This window comes from Canis lupus, chromosome 21 (assembly GCF_003254725.2).
Source record: "Canis lupus dingo isolate Sandy chromosome 21, ASM325472v2, whole genome shotgun sequence".
NCBI lineage: Eukaryota > Metazoa > Chordata > Mammalia > Carnivora > Canidae > Canis > Canis lupus.
In genome coordinates this window covers 35760261-35778294 of record NC_064263.1, presented here as the reverse complement: position 1 = coordinate 35778294, position 18034 = coordinate 35760261, and the positions used below count along the sequence as shown (strand labels likewise).

The 18034-nt window shown below is 52.6% G+C and overlaps 1 protein-coding gene across 13 annotated transcripts in view; it reads right to left on the bottom strand.

The window, feature by feature from the left end:
* Window positions 1-18034, bottom strand: part of MICAL2 (microtubule associated monooxygenase, calponin and LIM domain containing 2) — a 222680-nt gene that overhangs the window by 106846 nt on the left and 97800 nt on the right. For all 13 annotated transcript variants that reach the window (XM_025459499.3, XM_049099081.1, XM_049099082.1 and 10 more), the window contains exons 9-16: window positions 17513-17628; window positions 16540-16666; window positions 15846-15936; window positions 14676-14823; window positions 13372-13571; window positions 12887-12993; window positions 4713-4781; window positions 1564-1713 (exon numbers count right to left, since the gene is read on the bottom strand). In XM_025459499.3, the coding sequence (XP_025315284.3) occupies window positions 1564-1713; window positions 4713-4781; window positions 12887-12993; window positions 13372-13571; window positions 14676-14823; window positions 15846-15936; window positions 16540-16666; window positions 17513-17628 (1008 nt within the window). The remainder of the gene's footprint in view (window positions 1-1563; window positions 1714-4712; window positions 4782-12886; window positions 12994-13371; window positions 13572-14675; window positions 14824-15845; window positions 15937-16539; window positions 16667-17512; window positions 17629-18034) is intronic.

Here is an 18034-nt window from a genome sequence, read left to right as displayed (position 1 = left end):
GGAGAGCAGGAGAGGTGGGCAGAGAGTTTGCAAGAACAGAGAGAATGCTGGGCTGAGCTCCTGCAAGCCGGGCCCAGCTGGGAAACTTGAACCCCTGTTTCTCTGTCCGTGTGAACAGCAAGTCCTGGAGTCCCCTTCTCTTGGACAACGTGTAAATCCCAGGGAGGCCTTGCTTTTGGCTCAGACCTGGGGCGCTGGGCCAGAGCCTATGCCACGCCAAGGTGGCCAGCCCTGGAGTCCTTCTGGAAATGGCAGTTTCCTGCACACGAGATGACGGGGATGCTACGTTCCTTCTGATGGCAGAGAACCCTCACTGACGCTTGGGGACTTCGAAGGGGCAAGTGAGGAAAAAAATTATAAGTCTCAGGAAAATGGCCCCCCTGATAAAACAAAAAAACAAACTTGCCTTCCTGGGGAAGGTGTGTTTGTCCAGGAGGGACATGGACCACCAGGTAGACATTTAGGATTGCCTGTTTTCTGTCCTCCTCCTGAGAGGAGCCTGATTCTGACTTAGGAGAGGTGTTCTCTGGATCCCTGGGTGGCGCAGCGGTTTGGCGCCTGGTTTTGGCCCAGGGAGCGATCCTGGAGACCCGGGATCGAATCCCACGTCAGGCCCCCGGTGCATGGAGCCTGCTTCTCCCTCTGCCTATCTCTCTGCCTCTCTATCTCTCTCTCTGTGTGTGACTATCATAAATAAATTTTAAAAAAAATTTAAAAAAAGGAGAGGTGTTCTCCAAAAAAGAACCAAACCCCTTGTCCCAAGCTTTTGTCGTTTGACAGCGGCATCCCAAAAGAATTCAGGGGAGCAAAATGAACCATGCAGTGCAGACCGTGGAGTCAAGAGCCTGAGAGCAATCAGCTTGGTGTGCAGCCTGCCCCACGGCATTCTGCTTCCCTCAGCCTCCCAGCCACCCCGGTCAGACACAGTGGCCCCACCAGCCTGACCCAAGGGAACACGGAGGAGGAGACGTCAGAGAACACTTGGGGGGTTGGTCCCCACGGAGCTGAGACCCGTGACTCGGTCTCCCCTGGTTTGCACAGGGCTTCTCACTTTGGACTTAGACTCCTAGGCAGCCAATGTCTCTCAAGCTCCCTTACGCTGTACCATCTCAAGGATGGCCGCAAATCAAGTCGTGGTTACAAGGTAAAACCAAATTCCGGATTTCTTCTCCAGTGCAGAACAGGCATCAGCAAACTATGGTCCTCGGGCCAAAGCTGGCCTGCTGCCTGTTTTTGTACATTAAGTTTTGTTGGCACACAGCTACGCAATTTGTTTAAGTCCTGTCCACGGCTGCCTTCCTGCTACAACGGCAGAGATGAAGTAGTTGCAAGAGAGACAGGATGGCTCCCGAAGCCTCAAATATTTGCTCTCGCCTCAATTTGCTATCTGGTCCTTCCTGGAGAAGTCTGCTGACTCTTGATCTAGAAGGAGCCCCAGCCTCACCTGAGCCAGGCCTGGCTGGCATACCTGAAATCCACCACTAGCCTGAACGTTTCTGCTGGCCTCTCAGCAGGTTCTGGTCACCAGGAAGGCAGGTCCAGTGAGCATCTGACAGGACTCACCTGCTTCAGGAGTGAGGGGTTCCGAGAGTTCTCCTCAAACTTGGCCAGCAGCTGACTTGCCATGGACTTGACTTTGTTCTGGCTCCCAGCTTCTTTACCGCTGCCATCCTCTGGACAGGAGCGCAGGCTCCGTCTGGGATAGGCTGAAGGCTGCAAAGGCCAAATGAGCACATTGGTTGTTGGATGCCGGGACCCAGATAGCAGGAAGGGACCTGGGGACTTAGGACACCGGACCAGTTTCCTGGAGAAGGATGCCAGGGCCCGAGGAAGTACGGCAGGAGCAACAGGTGATGCCAACTGAGACGATGCTCACGTCTTCCCAAAGGACAGGCCCACCTGCTTGGGAGCCAGACAGGGTTTGAAGATGGCCTCTTTCACCTCCCAGCCCATTGACCTTGGCAATTTACTTAATTTCCCTGAAGTTTCCTCATTTGTAAAAGGGGAACATAACCCACTTCATTTGGTTGTTGCAAAAGTCAAATATAATGATGAAGTGATCAGCAAAACAGTTTTCCAAACACACCATGTGGCTGCCAGAGGTGAAGAGTAGGGGGGATGAGGGAAGTAAGGGCGGGGGCGTCAGGGCAAGGCACAGGCTTTGGGCTTCTTTCTCCTCTCTCCTCTGTGCCCCACTCCCAACCCCAACCAGTCTTGCTCTGCGGTCGCTATCTTAAAGAAACATCTTTCAATCTGGAAATAATTTTAGATTTACAGGAAAGTTACACAGCACAGAGAGAGTTCCTGTATACCTTTCATCTAGATGTACCTAATGTTAGCATCTAGAATAATCGTGGTACTGTCATCAAAACTAAGACATTAACATCGGCTCGGTTCTATGAACTAAGCTTGAGACTTGGTTCGGACTACCTCAGTTTCCCACCCATGTCCTTTGGGTTCCAGGGCACCAGCCCAGGTCTCATATGGCATTTAGCCCCATCTCCCTCATCTGTAAGAGTTTCTCCATCTTTCTTTGTCTTTCATGACTTGGACAATTTTGAAGGAAGACTCGTCAGGTATTTTGTACAGAGCCTCGCAGGCTGGGTCGGTACCGATGTTTTCTCATGATCAGACTGGGGTTACGGGTTGTGGAGAAGATGCTACAAAGCAGAGACGTGCCTGGGCATGTGATAGCAATGGGACTGTTGACTGGTGAGATGCTGGCTGTGATCAATTGGTTGTGCTGTTTTTACAAAATGGAGTTCTATGTAAGACTTCTTTAGCTCCTCTGCTAAAAAACAAAACTTGGGAAATTACCGGTGTTCACTGAATGTCTGCTCTCCTTACCAAAGGACCTGTTCCCACAGGCCCGAGGAGCAATGCCACCATCCTATCGGTGGGCACTATGCTTTCTCAAGGAGGCCATGAATCTTTCTCATAGGAACAGATGTTCTCAAGGCAACTAAGATGTGTTCACTCAGAAATGTCATGGGAAGAGGCAAGCAAAGGTCAATTGATTTTTTTTTTTTTAAGATTCCCTAAGAGGAGTAGCCCCAGGGGAAGCCTTGTATGCACAGCCACTCTGAAGTGTTGGACAAACACAGACCAGAGAGTCACTCTCCACTTCAAAGTGTGGAAGGCTACTGCATATCAATGTAGGCTGGAGTGGAAGAGGCTAAGTTTACTGGAGTGGTCCCTGTTTGCACAAGGACAGAGTCAGCCAGGACCCAGGCCCTGGGTGGGTCTCTAAGACGAGCGCTTCTCAGATGTTAATGTGCATACAAATCACTCTGGGTCTCTTTCAAATGCAGATTCAGATCAGTCAAGGGCGGGCCCTGACAATGCATTTCTAACCCACTGCTGGCTGACCTTCACGGGCTGACGCTCATGCTGCGGGTGCCTGGCTCCCAACATGGAGTAGCAAGAATTTGGAAAGAATAATTGCTTAGTTAAATCTGACTTTAGAAAAACAGCTGGCTCAGATCAGCCCAGAAACATCTCAGAAGGGGCAGGTGGAACCGATTTCTCCCCGCACTCTGACTCCTGTGCAGCCATCAACAGAAAGAGGACACACACTCTCAGATAAGCCAGGGACAGTGGGGTGGCTCAGTCACTTAAGCATCTGCTCAGGGCGTGATCCCAGGGTCCTGGGATGGAGCCCCACATTGGGGCTTCTCCCTCTCCCTCTGCTACTCCCCCTGCTTGTGCTCTCTCTTTCTCTGAAATAAATAAAATCTTAAAAAAAAAAAAAAGCAACGGATGAAAGGCAGGAGCAGACTTCCACCTGAGACATCGTGCATCACAGGGACTCTCCTAGGGAGGAGGAAGAAGCAAATCACAGACATTTAAAGTGAGAGCCAGGACACTGGGAGGTCTCCCCCACCCTGGTCATCAGCCTCTGCTTCCTCCTTTCAACTACCTCCCTACTCACTGCCACCTTGCTCACACTAGCATCAAGAGGAGAGGCGACGGCTCTTGAAGAGATCAAAGAGGTTCTAGAAAAGGTTTAGACAAAGGTGATTTGAACTCATTGGATAAAATGTGTTTGGGCGCATTTTTGGACGTGCACTGAAGTCCAGGGTTCGGTTATCAGAGCGCCCCGTTGCCCCTTCCAGAAAATGGGGTAAGCAACAGGCAGCTTCCCCTCCACCCAGGATGGGCCTTGTAGCTCTCTCTGTTATAAAGGTCACAGTTTTGAGAACCAGCGTCTGTAGGGACGTGGGTGCTTCACTTTGACCAAGTAGCCTGTATTTTTCGGCTTTCACCAGAAGGTGGCACTTGTGGGCACTGGGACCTGTGCTGCCGAGACAGCAAGGGCCGGAGACAAGGTGGAAAGTAGGCCTGGGAGCCTAGGGAACTGCTGGTGCCCAGTTACTCCTCGCTGTTGACGGCGACGCTTGATTAGCACAGGTGCCCGAGAGCACGCTCAGCTCAGTATCCACGTCCCCTTAATCTTTAAAAATCCTGCCAGAAGTTGCAAACATTTCAAATGCATCATCGCCTCACACAGCCGAGAGCCGGCCAGCCCCGGAGGCGGCGTTTCTCCAGGTGCCTGCTAGGAAGAACGGTCGGAGGCCCAGAGCCCGACGGTTTCTCCATCAAGCCAGGCCTGGAACTGAGTGGCTCTCGGGAGGGGAAGGGGACGGGCCAGCGTGCGGCCACTGGCCGGCAGGCAAGCAGCCCTTGCTCACCCTGACGCCGCGTGCACGCACCTCGTCCAGGTTGTTGAAGCCCTTCCGCCTCCGTTTGTTCATGTCGTTGTCTTCAGTCTGGGTGTCCACCTGCAGCGGCCAAGAAAGCGAGGTGAGCTCAGGGCCAGCGAGGGGTGGGGTCCCACCGACAGCCCTGAGGCCACAGGGCTGGCCGGGCCGATGCCACCCGCCCGCAGCCAGCTGCCAGCCTGGGAGGCAGATGGACATAAATCAGCCTGCACCCTGGCAAATGCGATCACCCCGAACCTAGGGCGAGGGGCGGGGGCGGCGGCGGGGTTCTATCAGAAGGGGTAGGAATCACTTCCCCAAAGATCATTCTGAAACATCCCAAAGCACAGTGAGTCCCGTGACACGGGCAGGGCAGGGGCTGTCTCTGTGGTCGACGTGACCCCGGGCTCAGAGCATCAGAGCCAGGCCTGCTGATGCCCCTCAGCATGCTGCCGTAAGGAGACCACTTCACAGGCGGGGACTCCTGGGGCTCACGTCAGCTGTCGAGGGGGTTGATGGCAAATTACATCTGCCATTGGGTCACTGTTGCAAATGCCAGTAAATGATATCTTATCAGCTTTAAGGGAGCATCAGATATGGTCTGAAAACTATGGCGACCATCCAGCTGTGTTGGTCCAGGACCATTTTGATTTATTGTTTCCCCAGCAGAATTATTTATAGCTTGGTTTCATTTCTCCCCTGGCACAGTACTTCTCTTTTGCTGTTACATAAATCTTAGCCTTCACGATGGTCTATACCGTGGTGCAGAGTTTTGAACCCACATTTCCCAACTAACTTTGGGTTATCTATTGGCAGATATGTGACAATATGCCAAGTGCAAACAACAGGGTGGAAGGTGTTCACAATGCAACATAAAGCTCAGTCACAAATATGCATCCTAGTGCTTGGAAATGGATCTCTCTCTCTCTCTCTCTCTCTCTTTTCCCAGATAAAGAGTGGGGAAGAGGAGCAGAGAGAGAGGGAGAGACAACCTTAAGCAGTCTCCACACCCAGCACCAAGCCCAACGTGGGGCTCACTCTCCACCCTAAGATCATGACCTGAGCTGAAATCAGGAGTCAGATGCTTAACTGACCAGGCCACCCCGGCACCCCTGGTACCACTCTCAATGAAGGAACAAAGTTTAGTGAAAAAAGAAAGCATGTGAGGTTGAACATGGGGATGAATCGATAAGCAAAAAATACATAATACTATGAACCAAAGCCGACGGAGACAAGGGCACAGGTACAATCTGCGAAATGAAGCCAGTTGTTTGCACAGTGAGTGTTGCCGTGAACCTACACTACATATTCTGCATGTGTTCAAATCTTTTGTATTTCACAATAAAGACTTTTTAAATTTTGTTATTTGCTTTCCGTGTCTCATTGTGTCCTTCTTAATGAATGTCCATCTTTTGTTTCTCATGCTTTTCTCATTTACAGCAAAACTGCCTTACAGCCAATTAGTTCCAGAGCACAACTCCTTGCAGCAGAGATGCTTAGGGTGAGACTTCCAGGACCCTAGTGCCACTGGTCCCCAGCTGGGGCCTTCTCCAAAAGCCAGCTCCCAGAGGGCCACGGAACCTCCCTCCGCCCCCAAGCCTCCTCCACACTCAGGGCCCCCAGAGCAGGCCAGCTTACTCCCCAGCCTTTGTTTCACTGACCATGCAGCAGGAAGGGGTGCTGGCCATTCTCTCCCCCTGGAGCCCAGCCCAATTAGCCCCACCCTCCTACCTTTGCTGCCCCACAGGAAGGATCTTTTACCTTCTGCTTGTTCTGCAATTACTCGGAGCCCCTAGCACACACGACTGTGTACCCACTTGCTCTCAGCAGAAAGCACCTGCTTCCCCTGCGTCCGTATTCCCATCACCCCTGCCCTCTTCCCACATTTACCAGTATCTTTAATATTTTCAAAGAGAAGATTCATCACAGTTTAGTCATTGATATTTGTTCAAAAATTTGACCCTTCTCTTGTTCAGGCAAGCACAGAACAGATCAAAGGGCCCTGCCTTCCATTTAACATTTTTTCTCAGCTCCTAATAAATCATTATTCTGTGAATGGAAATGATTTCAACCCAAATGCTTGGGCAAACACCAAGAGAAACAGATGACCTTATTCTCAACAATGTTGGGTCTTAGAGGCCCAGGCTGTCTGGGGTCCCAGCTCCACTGCCTGTGAATGGCTTGCTGGCTGAGACTGGGGCCGGAGAAAGTACAGGATGTCCTACCCAACAAGAACACTGCATGCATAATCTTAGGGTTTTCAGTTGGGGTTTTTTTTTGTGTGTGTGATTGTTGTTTCCACCTTAAATGAAGACTTGGCTTTTCTCTCAAAGAACAACACATCCTACTCTCTCTTTTGCATTCAACAGCTCGGGGCTGGACTGTTCCAACATCAAAGCCTGTGTAGATCCAAACCCAGTATGTTAGCCACAGGCTCACACGAAGTGCTCCTGGGACGGAGTGTGCTGAGGAGCAGCACCTGAGAAGACCCCAGATCCTTCAGGGGAAATCAAAGAAGTGGGTGGGGCGATCTCCACACCTCTGACTCAGGCTGATCCATGGGACAATAAAAAACACAGTCTATATGAAAGGTTAGCAACACACATACCCAAACGGTCTCTACTCTTCCTTACGGATTTATCCTGGAAGCACTGATTCTCAACTAAAAAGTCAGGTTAAAACAGAAAAGTGGAGAAACTCAAACTCAATTAGGGATTTACCTAATTTTTTCTTATGTATATCTCTCTATCTGCAAGCCAACGTTGCCTTACTACCCCCATCTCCTTAGGCTTTATTTTGCTCTACACAGAACGGAATACAAGAAGGAAGAAAGTACCTATGGTGCCCAGTGAGAGAGAGAGAACATGAAAATACAGAAATAGCTCACTTTCTTTCGCTATTAATTTTTTCTCATCTGTCCCCTAGGAACACGTTTTCATGATTTCCCAATGATCCGAAAGAGTCCATACACCAGAGGGCATTAAATTAATTGGTGTCCCCATTAAAAAAAAAAAAAAAGAGATGTATTTGCTAATCTATTTATTTGATCAGTACAAGATAACCATGTCCTCATAAAGCCCGACTTTGGGTGACTTTAGCCCAAAGGAAACCACCTTTATATTTAACTAGCTAACATAGCCTAACCCTGGAGAAATTTAGATCTGGGGCATAGGAGGAGAGATGAGCCATTGCAGGCAATGGCTTGGTTGAGGGGGGAGGCAGCAGTGATATTTAGAAAGATGGCCAGTGACGCTGGCAAGAGAACTCTTCTCTTCTTCGGTAACAGAGTAGTAGTAAGGAGTTATGAGTTCAAGTGCTGACGTGACTTACTTCCCAGCTGTGTGACCTTAGGAAAATCACCTAACTTCTCTGATTTCAGCTTCCTTATCTCTTATTTCCTCACCTAGATATACCACCCAGCTCTTATTGTAAGGATTAATGAAGTCATGCACATAAGACACTTCTATAGAAGGTGCTAATAAATGTTAGGCACCGTTACTTAGGTTAACGTTAGTTAATAGAATTAGGAAGTGCAAATTCTAGTTCGGACTTTGACTTTTACCACCTATAAGACATCGTGATTTAATCTCCCCACAGCCAAGATTCCCTTTCTCTAGAACTGGGATGAGAATACACGCCGGGGCTTCCTCAAAAGCGAACACAAGGAGCACACAAGGAGCTATACATGAGATTGCTTTGTACACTGTAAGGTGGGACACTGGCCGTGGTTGTAATGCAGAACCAAGTGTTCTATCCCACTACTTTGACTCATTTTCTCCAAAAAGAGGCATCTTCGTTGAATCGGTACTCCTAAAGGGACAGGAGCACTCATCTGAGGACCCCTTCCCACATGGCCGGGCAGGTGCTCCGACCTGCAGCACACATCTGTTCATGCTGTCTTTTTGGCAATGCAGTGCAATGCAGTGTTGATGCGACTGCAATCATTTTGCAGACAAGCAAAGGGACCTTCTGAGAGGTTCAAGCATGTGCCAAATCCCCAGCAGATCTAAATGTACATTTGTCCGCCTGGCTTCTAATGTACTCCCATTCAGAATACCCCGCTGAGTTGCACAGAGGACAGGAGAGAGATCAGCCTGCAAATCACAGGGGCCGGCGGGGCAGCTCGAAAGCCCTCTGCTAGCTCAGCTGGGCAGTATTGGGACCTGTGCTCTTGACTCTCCAGGGCTTTCTTCACATCTCTGAATGGAGAAGTGCTAGAAACCTAGTGGGGAGCTCTGTCTGCTGGGTGGGGGTTCTGTGAGAGCAGCTGGGGAAGCGGACAGGAATTCAGACGATCCCTGTAGAGCAGCCTTCTCGGGCAAGGTCCTTGTCTTGTTCTCTGCTCTCCCCCCAGCACTGAGAGGAGAACCCGGCATCAAATAGACACTGGGTCAATCAGGAAGGAGGAGACACCTCCTTACTTCATGCACCTGGCTGCTTTGGAAAGTGTTTGTGTGGGAGGGGTGAGGAGAGGAGAGCTGGGCAGGGCACCCTGACTGCTGAGACCAGACACCCACAAGAGCCATGCTCTGTGAACTCTGCTGTCCCAGGACAAGTGCTGGAGGGGAAGCTGTGTCACAATCAGCCAGCTGAGAGGATAGATACCCTGGGGCCACCAACCTGGCTTCTGGGATGGGCTTTTCATGGACAAGTACCATCTCCGTGTTGTGTTGTCCTTGAAGGAGTGGGCTCAGAATGGGGGAAACAAAGACCAGGTGCCCTGAGTCTATATGTAACGTCATGTGTGCAATGACTGAAGTGGCCATAAATCCAGGCATTACCTCTATGTCATAGGTCTAGGAGAGCACACACACAGGAGGACAGACCATGCATGTTCACATATCATGACGAGAGATCTGGAGTCCCCAGCCATTTTTGTATGTCACAGGCTTTTGTGCTGATGCTTTCAAGATCAGAGGCAGATCTTCAGAAGCAGACTGAGGGCTTTTAAAGAGGGAAATATAACCTCAAAGCTCTTTACCTTTGCCCAGGCATGGGCTCTCAGTTTTCAGAGCTACTCAGTCAACTCAACAGTTTACCACTCACCCAAGGGACAACTCTCTTGGCAGATTGATAGAAAAATTACCTTCTCTAAAAGGACACAAGGTCCTTGCTGGTGGAAGAGTGTTTTATGTTGCCTGAAGGTGATCAGTTTTGGTTGGGATCTGGATGCTCTTGGGGATGAGGGATGAGCCAACAATTTAACATCAACAGGGAAAACCAGGGGAGAGAGAGATTTTTAAGACTGGCTCGGCAGAGAAGAATGGACCCTCTCCAGGCTAAGGTGCCACGCTGTGAACAAACACAGGCTTCTCAGTTCCCCCACCAAGACGCGCCTCTGAAACTTAGAGAGAGCTGGGGAATGGGGGGTGAGGTTGATGCAGATGCATCTGCGCATACAGATAGTGTGTGCATGCTACGGTGTAGTCACACGAGCACAGCCTAGCCTGCATCTCCAGTCCATCGGGGTACACGAGCTAGGGTGCTGAGGGCCACATGCCCGACTGCACTGCTACCTTTTGGGTATAACTATGGTGGAGCCTCTGTGTGTGTGGTTTTCAGAGTGTCCTGTCCAGACATCATCCATGCCCATCCTGGGAGAAACTGGAGTGCTGAGAAATGTCACGACCAAAGAGCATGGCAAATGCTCCCCAAACCAAAATGTATCCTGATACAGGAAGACATGTGGTCGATGGGGAGGAGGCCCAATCACTGCACTAACATGGAGCAGCGGACAGTGTCTGGGGCATTTCAGTGATGACGAAGACAGAATGTGACCCAGTGGGCTTACTGACTCACCAACCTGCCCAGAGGAAGCAATCAATCTGAGAAGAAAGAGGAAAAGTAATGTCCATGGCGAACACTTACTTCAATGACCTAGTCTTTCTACCTATCCAAACAGCAGGGTAAATCCTAGACATAAATGGAGCTGTGGGAGGGACTGGACCCCTCTGAGGATGGGCAGCCTATGGGCACAGCCCGGAGAGCGACTGGACATGGTTCAAACTCAGCCAGGGCCAGGCCCGGCAGAGCCTACCCACCCCCCTCCTGCGTCTTCTAGCAGAGCCAGTGGAAGTGGAGCGAGGACCCAGCAGCCCTCGGAGGGGGCCCGGCTGTGCTTGCTGACCAGTCCCACGACGAGACCCAGAGCTGGCCAGACTGCTCAACTCCCTCACTCTGTACACGGAGGTGTGGTGAGTGAAAGGTTGAAACAATCCTCTCCAGTTCTCCCTGCTGTTCCCAGTTGTGGGCTAAGCAGTGGGAGAAAGCAGGTGGACAGAGAAAGGCGTTGAATGTCTTTGTCAGACAGGTTCCAGGAAGGCTGCACTGGCTTGCTCGGATGGGGAAGCCCGAAGCGGGGATCCTTAGAGGAACAACAGCTGGGCTGGGGTGGACCAAGCCTATGATTAGTCTCCAGAAGACGACTTCCACTCAGTGGGCTGTGTGGTGGGTCACGCAGCCCTCACACAGAGCCTCTGAACAGGGCAGCTCAGGGGAGCAGAGAGGGGACAGAGCAGCTCTGCTGAAAAGCCCAGCGGACCTGCACACCTGCCCTCCCCAGCGCTGGCCTTGCTGGCCCATCCCTTCCTAGAGACAGGGTGTGGAAGAGCATTCCATGCCCACACCTGGAGCTAGCCCAGAGGCTGCAATGTTCCAGGGAGCGCAGACCTCAGCGGAAAAAGTGACCACTGGCTCACACAGCCCAGAGAAAGAAAGGAGGCTACGTGGCCCCAGCCCCACCCTGGGCGGAGGGGCTGGCAGGACCAGGCATGACTGACCACAAGTAGGAGACTGTGGTAGCCTAGGGAATCTGAGACACACACCCTCCGCGGCCCTGCCGCCCTGGGGAGGGAGGCAAGGTTTTTTTGTTTTTGTTTTTTAAAGATTTTTATTTATTCATGAGAGACACAGAGAGAGAGAGAGGCAGAGACACAGGCAGAGGGAGAAGCAGGCTCCATGAAGGAAGCCCGATGGGGCACTCGATCCTGGGACTCTGGGATCACACCCTGGGCCAAAGGCAGACGTTCAACCGCTGAGCCACCCAGACATCCCGGGAGGCAAGTTTTATATGAGAACTTGACACGTAACATCTCGGGGTCTTCAGTTTTTGATCTACAGCATGAGCACATTAAGCAAGATAGCTTGCCTCACACCTACCACAGACATGCTGTCATTCAAGTAAAATTATAATGGCTCATTAGCCTCACAGTTCCCAAACTGTGTTCCAAGGCACCCCATGGCCCCATGGGGAGCTTGCAGAAGAGCCATAGTCTACTTTGACTTTTCTAAGGACACATGGCATAAATCTGTCATACACCTTGTAAAATGCCCCTACCAAGTTATTTGGACTTAACTACTTTGTGAACAGAACTTTTAGGTATTTGGATCTAGGGGCACTGTGATAAAAATCAACGGAGACACCAAGGGTGGTATAAGTCAGGAAAGTTTGGGAACCTCTTTAGGCTCTGAGCTCCTCAAAGGCATACCTTATTCACCTCTGTGTATTTGCAACTCTTGTCAAAAGCAAACAAACAAAAAAAAATGGGTGATTGGGTGGCTCAGTTGGTTAAGCAACTGACTCTTGATTTTGGCTCAGGTCATGATCTCAGGGTGGTGAGATCAAGTCCTACATTTGTCTCTGAGCTCAGCATGGAGCCTGCTTGGGACTCTCTCTCTCTCTCTCTCTCCACCACCCCCCCTTCTCTGACTCTCCTCCCTTGCCTTCTCTCTTTAAAAAAAAAATTTTTTTTTAAAAGAAACAAAAGAATTCAGTCCTAATGTTGCCAAACAGTAGGGCCCAATAAACATTTGTTGAATGAGTGAAGGGGGGAAATTAATGGAACAGAACATAGAAACGTCGCATCACCATACACCTCCGCCACTCACGGCCGTGGTGTAACTGACCTACTTTAAAAAGCACTCAGCTCCATGACCTCTCAGCTCTGTGCCATGCCCTTCCTGTAACCACGTTCAGGTCACTGAAGCTGGCTATATGGCGCCGGCGGGGGCCGGGGTGGGGGGTGGCGCTTCCAACAGCCTTGTGTCACTGAACTGGGCTTGACTCACGTCTTCCATGAGCTGTACAATTTATCAGCATTAACAGACCAAGACCACGACATTTTCCCATTCCCCTGGCCTCGTCCACAGGCAGAGAGAAATCAAACAAAAACCAGGCCGGAACTTACTCGTGGAGTCCTCTTTCTTGGAAATGTGAGGTTGAGATAGTTATGAGAAATGGAGGATTTGGCCAAGCCGAGGTCAGCATTTTCTCCATAGTTTTTGCCCCAAGAATCTGTTAGGAAATAAAAATATGACAGAGCTCAGATCCTGCCCCCACTAGCCCAGGACTCAGGCGGTGCCATTGCTATGAGGTCCCTCTGAATAATCCCCGCAGCCTCGACTGAAGATCCGCGTGGACTGGGAAGGGGACTGATGCAGCTCTATCAGTGACCTCCCAGAGGCCCAGGGGCAGCCCTGCAGCCTCTCGCGGCACCTGCCACACACCAGCTTAGACACACAGGTCTGGGGGTGGGGTCCACCCAGGTTTGGCCTCCAAGTGAGAGGGAAGGCAGGGGCCAGCCTCAGAACAGTGTGGAGAGCCACTGGACACGGGTGCAGGGCAGAGATGGCCCAAGGGCCCAGCGGAGCCCGTCCCAAAGCAGGGCCTTACCCACAGGCCTCAACGGGGTGCCCCGGAAGAGCTCGTAGAACTTGGAGAGATACATGACCATGCTGAGCTTGTCGGGCTCCTGGGCTGATGCCATCTCCTTGCCCGTGGTCACCGGGGGGATGCCGAACTCACGCTCGGCCACGTCAAAGGCCAGCTGGTTGTTCTCCACAGCGTCGTCTTCGTTCAGAGAGTCAAAGTTGCTGGAGCATCAAAACAAAGTAAAGTTCAGGGACAGGAGACAGAGGTATGAGGAGCTGAAGAAATGTACCCATAAGGAGCACTAACGGGTGACACTCTGCTGGGTCTCGGCAGGCTGGGGGAGTCGGGGGAGCCGTGAGCCCAGCCCCTGCCCCCAAGCACCCCAGCCCCCTGCTGCCCTCCCCACCCCACCCCTACCCAGGGAGGCTCCTCCTCACTTGGGGTGGGGACCAGATCAGAGTTAGGCCATGACAATGCCGCTGCTGCCTGGGCTGAAACAATTGGAAAATAACTTCTACGTCTTTGGAAAACTTATCAGCTACTTTATTTTTAAATAATTCCCTTACGTGCTTGTGCTCTTAACTATAAAAAGTATATGGATATTTTAAAAAAAGAAAAAAAAAGGAAAGAATCAAGGGACATATAACATATAAAGTAACAAGTGTGCGCCCCACCCCTTCTCGAGGCAGCCTCGCTTCCTAAAAGTACCGACAGTTAGCCCCCCGGTAGGTTTCCTTTCAGCCTTCTGGAAGAATGTACTCGTGGGTGTGCAGCGACTCTGCAGTTGATGTGAATCCAACATTAATAGACGTATTGGGCCTTCACATCGCAAAGCGTGTCGCATCTTCTTACCGATGTTGCCATCGTTCCCAATTTACAGATGAAGAAACAGACTAAGAGAAGGTAAGTGACCTGCCCAGGGCCACAGAGCTAAGTGGCCTGCATCTCAGATCCAACTCTTCTGTCGGCAAAAAAACTCGAACTGGTCTTGCCCTTAATTAGGTCTTGCCCTTAATTTCTCTCTTGTGGGGAGACTGCTGAGGTGTGCACTCTCCATCTCCCAGCATGATGACAGAGGGGATGCGGGGACAAGCGTAAGCACACGGCCAGAGCTGCTTCTGCTCCCCGCGTGTTAGGAACACAAGGCAATCAAGCTGCTGACAGAGAACTCCGTGCAAACGGCAAAGAACAAACTTAAGAAAAACTCAAAGATCTATTTTGAGCCAAGATTCTGCATTCAGCGGAACGTCCCTGGTTGCCCTTGTCTCCAGGGTCCCCTTGGGCCCCGAAGGGCTCAGCAGGTGCAGCCTGAGCCCCCAACTCACATCAGCTCAGGCCGGAAGCGGTGGATGATGGCACACAGGGCCAGGCCGCTGCGCCAGGATGTGGTCAGGTCGGTGACGTTGACATGCTGGTAGCCCTCGGTCTGCTGCTGGCACCAGGTTAAGAGCTTGCTGGGCCGGATGTCTAACTCTGTGGCAAGGGGAGACAGACAGTGCTGGAGCGCCCTGGGAAAGCTCTGCAGCTTCCCCGGGGACCAGGAGGAGCAGCACAGATGTCAAGAGCATGGCAGGAGGGCAGGATGCTGGGACAGGATGCATGTTCCCCTGCAGCAGAGCCCCCAAGACACCCTCTGGCCAGACAAGCACAGAGGTGAGACCGTGCGGACCCTGCCAACATCCCATCTGGTGGGGCCGGCAGACGTGGTGGCAGGTGGCGCTGTGACAGCAGAGAAGCGGGTACCAGGGGAGCACGCGAGCAGCTCTGCCCCTGGCCTGCAGGGCAGGGGGACTCGCCAGAGAGTCCTGGAGGAGGCGCATCCCAGCTGCTCCTTGAGGACTGTTGAGTGAGGCATTGCAAGAAAACAGAAAAGGGCCGTGCCGTGGGAAGAATCTAGAACGGCCTGCCAGGCTGTGTACAATGATTTGTTGGTTCATTATAGGGGCACGTGGTGTGAAGGGAAGGGAGGGGAGGCTGGTGAGGCTGTGTGTGCCCGGTGGCAGGGAGGGCGCGGGGTCTGGGCAGGCAACAGACACCAGAGGTCCTTCAGCAGGATGGTGGCCCAAGCGAGGCCTGGTCGACGGGGTGGGGGTGGAGGGGGTTACTCAGGTAACCATCCCTTCCCTCCTCTAGGAAAAGAGAGTGCAGCACGTGGGGCCTGCTATCTAGCTGGGGAGGCGGGAGCTCCAGGCTGGCGGCAGCAGGGAAAGAAAAGCGAGGCTCGGGGAAGTAATGGCAGTTCCCTTGGATGTCCTCAGTGCTCGACATGTATTCACGCCTTGCCAATCAATCTGTGGTTGGTGTTGCCCTTGTCCCAGCTTTATGGATTTTTCCTCAAACTGAGGTATTGAGGAGAGGGACCTTGCCTGGCCAAGGTCACACAGGTCAGAGCAGCAGAGCCCAGTGGGCTGCAGGGCCCGTGCCCCCACGGCCACCCCGCAGGCCTCCCCCCAGCAAAGTGTCCCCCCGACCCCTGACCCGGGGCGGCAGCTTACCCCTCCTGGAGAGGCTCATGGATCTCCTCACCGAGCCCAGCCTCTCGAGAGGGCACTGGTGCAGCTCCTTAGTGATGTACAAATGCTTCACCTGCGAGCGAAAGCGACCACACAGCTGCCCACCAGTGTTTCCCTGAAGCCGGTCCAGCTTCTACTCCCCGTCCACCACCCATTTCCCCTATGCCTGGAGGGCATGCTTTTCAGCCGGGGACCCCAGGGGACTGCAGATGTCCACCCAAATGTGGGGGAACTCAAGTGCGAACAGCCGTAATCGGCTGATTTTGAAAACATCCCACCATTCGTTGTGCTGTTGCCAGAAGAAGTTGGCAGCTGTGCATTCCTGAGTCAATGGGAAGAAGAGGGACTCCAGGACTGTGAACTGAAAAGACCCGATGGTTGGCCGAGCAGACCATTTGAAATGGACACGTGACCCCGACACACGGCGACAATAAACATGTCAGCGTGTGTGCAGATGTGGACGGACACTGCACGTGTTCTAGTTCTTTCCTGTGGGCTAGAGAGACGCTGACCCTAGCTGTCTCTTGCGGCTCTCCCAGGGAGAGGGATTGGGCCCACTTCCGAGCCAGGAGCCACTGGTGGCCTCAGCCCCGGGGAAGCTGCAAGGTTTTACGCGTGACGTGCTGCCCACCGCTCGGTGCAGCATGGTCCAGACGGGGCCCAGGGAAGGACGTACCTGATGGGGCCTGACACAGTTGGAGTTGAGATTTGGGTACCGTGTCCCTGGGTCCAGTGTGTACTGCTCAAAGTTCTTGTTGATGTTCTCCGGGGTGGTCTGAGGTAACAGCCGGTAAAGACTCTCCCTAGGAGGAGGCCGAGCCCAGGGGTCAGGGATCGCTCTGGCAGCCTCAGGCCTTCATTGCTTGCACCCCTTCCCCTGCTCTTGATGGCTTTGCTTTGGCTGTGTTTGTACACCTCTTCCCTGAAATACCTAGCCCCCTTGGTTCCTGAGACCCACGACATGGGGAACAGCCAAAAGGTTGGGAGGGCGTCCAAAGGCAGTGATGCTGGCCTCCTGTCCCCGAGCAGAGGGCAGGGACCAGAACGGGCAGCAGAGGGACGTGTGGTTTTGCTATAACCACCACTCAGCCACGCTGCCTCCTGTGACCTGTCCCCTGTGACCACAGGCCTCCACACCCAAGACCAGCAGAGGCCTGTCCCACCCGCCGGTCTTGACTTCTCCCAGTCGGCCAGCTGTTACAGCCACGTGGCCAGCAGCAGGGGTCCGGGAGGAAGCCCTGGATCTCAGCAACAGCCAGAGAGGCCTGACAGGTCAGAAGCCCAGCCTCCGCAGGAAAGGACACTTTGCGCTGCAGTGGAGGCTTCCCCTCAACCGCTTCCAGCTCACAGTGCCCAGGCAGTGCTGGGAACCCTAACTCCAGGACCACTCCAGATCTAGATTTTTCTTTTGCATTCAGGTCCTAAGGGCCTGGCCCCCAGAGAAGACCCTGGAGGAGGTAAAACATAACAGAGAGTGTTTCCTTGGGGATCCTGATTATCAACTCAGGCCATACCTGGGAAGGAAACGAAAGAGGACAAAGGCTCCAAGTTCATCCAGGAGCCACCTGATGGCCAGCCCTGCTCCCTTTCCTGTCTGAGCTCTGGAACCAGCCATGCCCCCAGCTGGAAGCCCTGCTGTCAATACTCACCTTTCAGCAAGCAGCTCCAGGGGAGGGGTGCCCTGGTCCCAGCTTTTCACCATCCATGCTGTGTCAAAGGCTGCCAGGAAGCCTCGGGCACAGCCTGTGCCCATAGGCCAAAAGGGCTGGAGAAGAAAACATGCAAAACTCTGGTTGGTGCTAAAGATCCCCCCATCCCCCCAACACACGCACCTCCTGCTATCCCATTCTATCCAGCACTCAGTGTCTGCTAAGCCTGTGCAAGGCACTGGAGGGAGTGTGGGGTGACAGGGCAGCTCCCCAGGATGCACCACAAACGCGTTTAGCTACGGCACAAAGTCCCACGTAGAGGGTGCTATGGCATAGAGACAGAGCAACTGCCCTGAGGCTCACAGGAGACAAGGCAAATGTCCACCCTGGAGAGGGAGATGGAAATCGGGGGAACGGGGAAACGGGGAACAAAAGAGTTGCATTTGTGCTGATTTTAAAGAATGGGTATGATTCTAATCTTAATCTGCTCGAGAACAGCGTGGGCAAAGGCCTGGCGGAGGA